The 1,506-nt window shown below is 30.1% G+C and overlaps 1 protein-coding gene across 1 annotated transcript in view; it reads left to right on the top strand.

The window, feature by feature from the left end:
* The window catches only part of LOC112457801, a gene marked incomplete at its 3' end in the record, with an annotated part of 1,723 nt that extends 1,064 nt beyond the window's left edge, over positions 1-659 (top strand). Inside the window, exon 2 of the mRNA XM_025021035.1 lies at positions 304-659. Coding sequence (XP_024876803.1) covers positions 304-659 — 356 coding nt within the window. The remainder of the gene's footprint in view (positions 1-303) is intronic.
* Between the last annotated feature and the right edge of the window lie 847 nt (positions 660-1,506).

The following is a 1,506-nucleotide window of genomic DNA, read 5'->3' as shown; positions in this document are numbered from 1 at the left end:
TGTAGAACGAGTAACAATGTTGTTAGATTATTTTGAGTTAAATTTTCGAGATGAGGAAGCAAAACAATATTTATATAGCGATATTCCATCTCATTATGTATTTAAAAAAGTTACAATTAATGGCAGAACTGTTAATCGTTGGGAGAAACGTCAAAGATACTTTAATTGTATTGGTCGTATGTATTCTGTCAGTCCGTCTCAGATAGAATTGTTTCATTTACGTATACTTTTATTACATGTTAGAGGAGCTACGAGTTTTCAAGAATTAAAAACAGTCAATAACGAAGTACATGAAACTTTCAGTGCCGCATGTTTAGCATTAGGACTCATAGAAGATGATGAAGAATGGTATCGTGCAATGAACGAAGCAAAAGTTTGGATGATGCCAAGACGACTTCGTAACTTGTTCGTACAAATTTTGATTCATTGTCAACCTGTTTATCCGAAAAAGTTATGGGGCGAGTTTAAAAAAGATATGTCCGAAGATTATATAAGACGATTTGGACTTATAATGGGAATAAAGAAAGCTTACAATTATATTGACAATTTGCTTCAAATAGAAGGATCTAATATTACTAATTTTCCTGAAATGGAACAAGAAACAGAGGAACAAGTAATAATAGACAATGAAGAACAGATTGAGGAGGATACATTGATAGGTATACGACAATATGAACAATTAAGTGTAGAACAAAAACAAATTGTTGATATTATTTTAGAAGCAACAATAAATAACAATAATACTTACAATAATACTTGTTTTTATATTGATGGTCCAGGTGGTACCGGTAAAACTTTTATTTATACAACATTGTATTATTTACTTAAAAGCAGAGGAAAAGTAGTAAGTACCATGGCATTTACTGGTATTGCTGCGACATTACTTCCAAATAGAAAAACAATACACAAAGTTTTTGGATTACCTGTACCTCTTTTTGCCGATTCTACATCGAACATTAAAGTTCAATCTAAAGAAGCTGAAAATTTAAAACTTGTGGACGTTTTTGTTGTAGATGAAGCTCCTATTTATGTATTAGAAATAATGGATCGAACATTACGCGATATAATGCAAAATGATTTATATTTCGGTGGTAAAATCGTTCTTCTTAGTGGAGATTTTAGACAATTATTACCTATAAAACAAGGAGCTACGCGTTGTGAAATTATAAATTTATCGATAAAATTTAGTACTTTATGGAAACAATTTAAAACATTTTCATTGACACAAAATATGAGAATTTTACCTCAAGAAAAAGAATTTGCACAATTTTTATTAAATTTAGGTAACGGATCTTTAAATGATCACTCGGATAATATTCATATTCCAGAAAAATGTGTAGCAAACGTTAACTCTGATATGATAAAAGATATGTATGGAGACATTATAACACATAAGCGATATAAAACTATGGCTAATCACGTTATATTATCTGCAAGAAATGTCGATGTTGATGAAATAAACGAAAAAGTAGTAAGTTTGTTGGATGAAACAACAGAGAGAGTTTA

Source organism: Temnothorax curvispinosus, unplaced genomic scaffold, assembly GCF_003070985.1.
Source record: "Temnothorax curvispinosus isolate PA1 unplaced genomic scaffold, ASM307098v1 QBEX01008315.1, whole genome shotgun sequence".
Taxonomy (NCBI): domain Eukaryota; kingdom Metazoa; phylum Arthropoda; class Insecta; order Hymenoptera; family Formicidae; genus Temnothorax; species Temnothorax curvispinosus.
The sequence above is the reverse complement of the archived record's forward strand: the minus strand, read 5'-3'. Positions and strand labels throughout refer to the sequence as shown.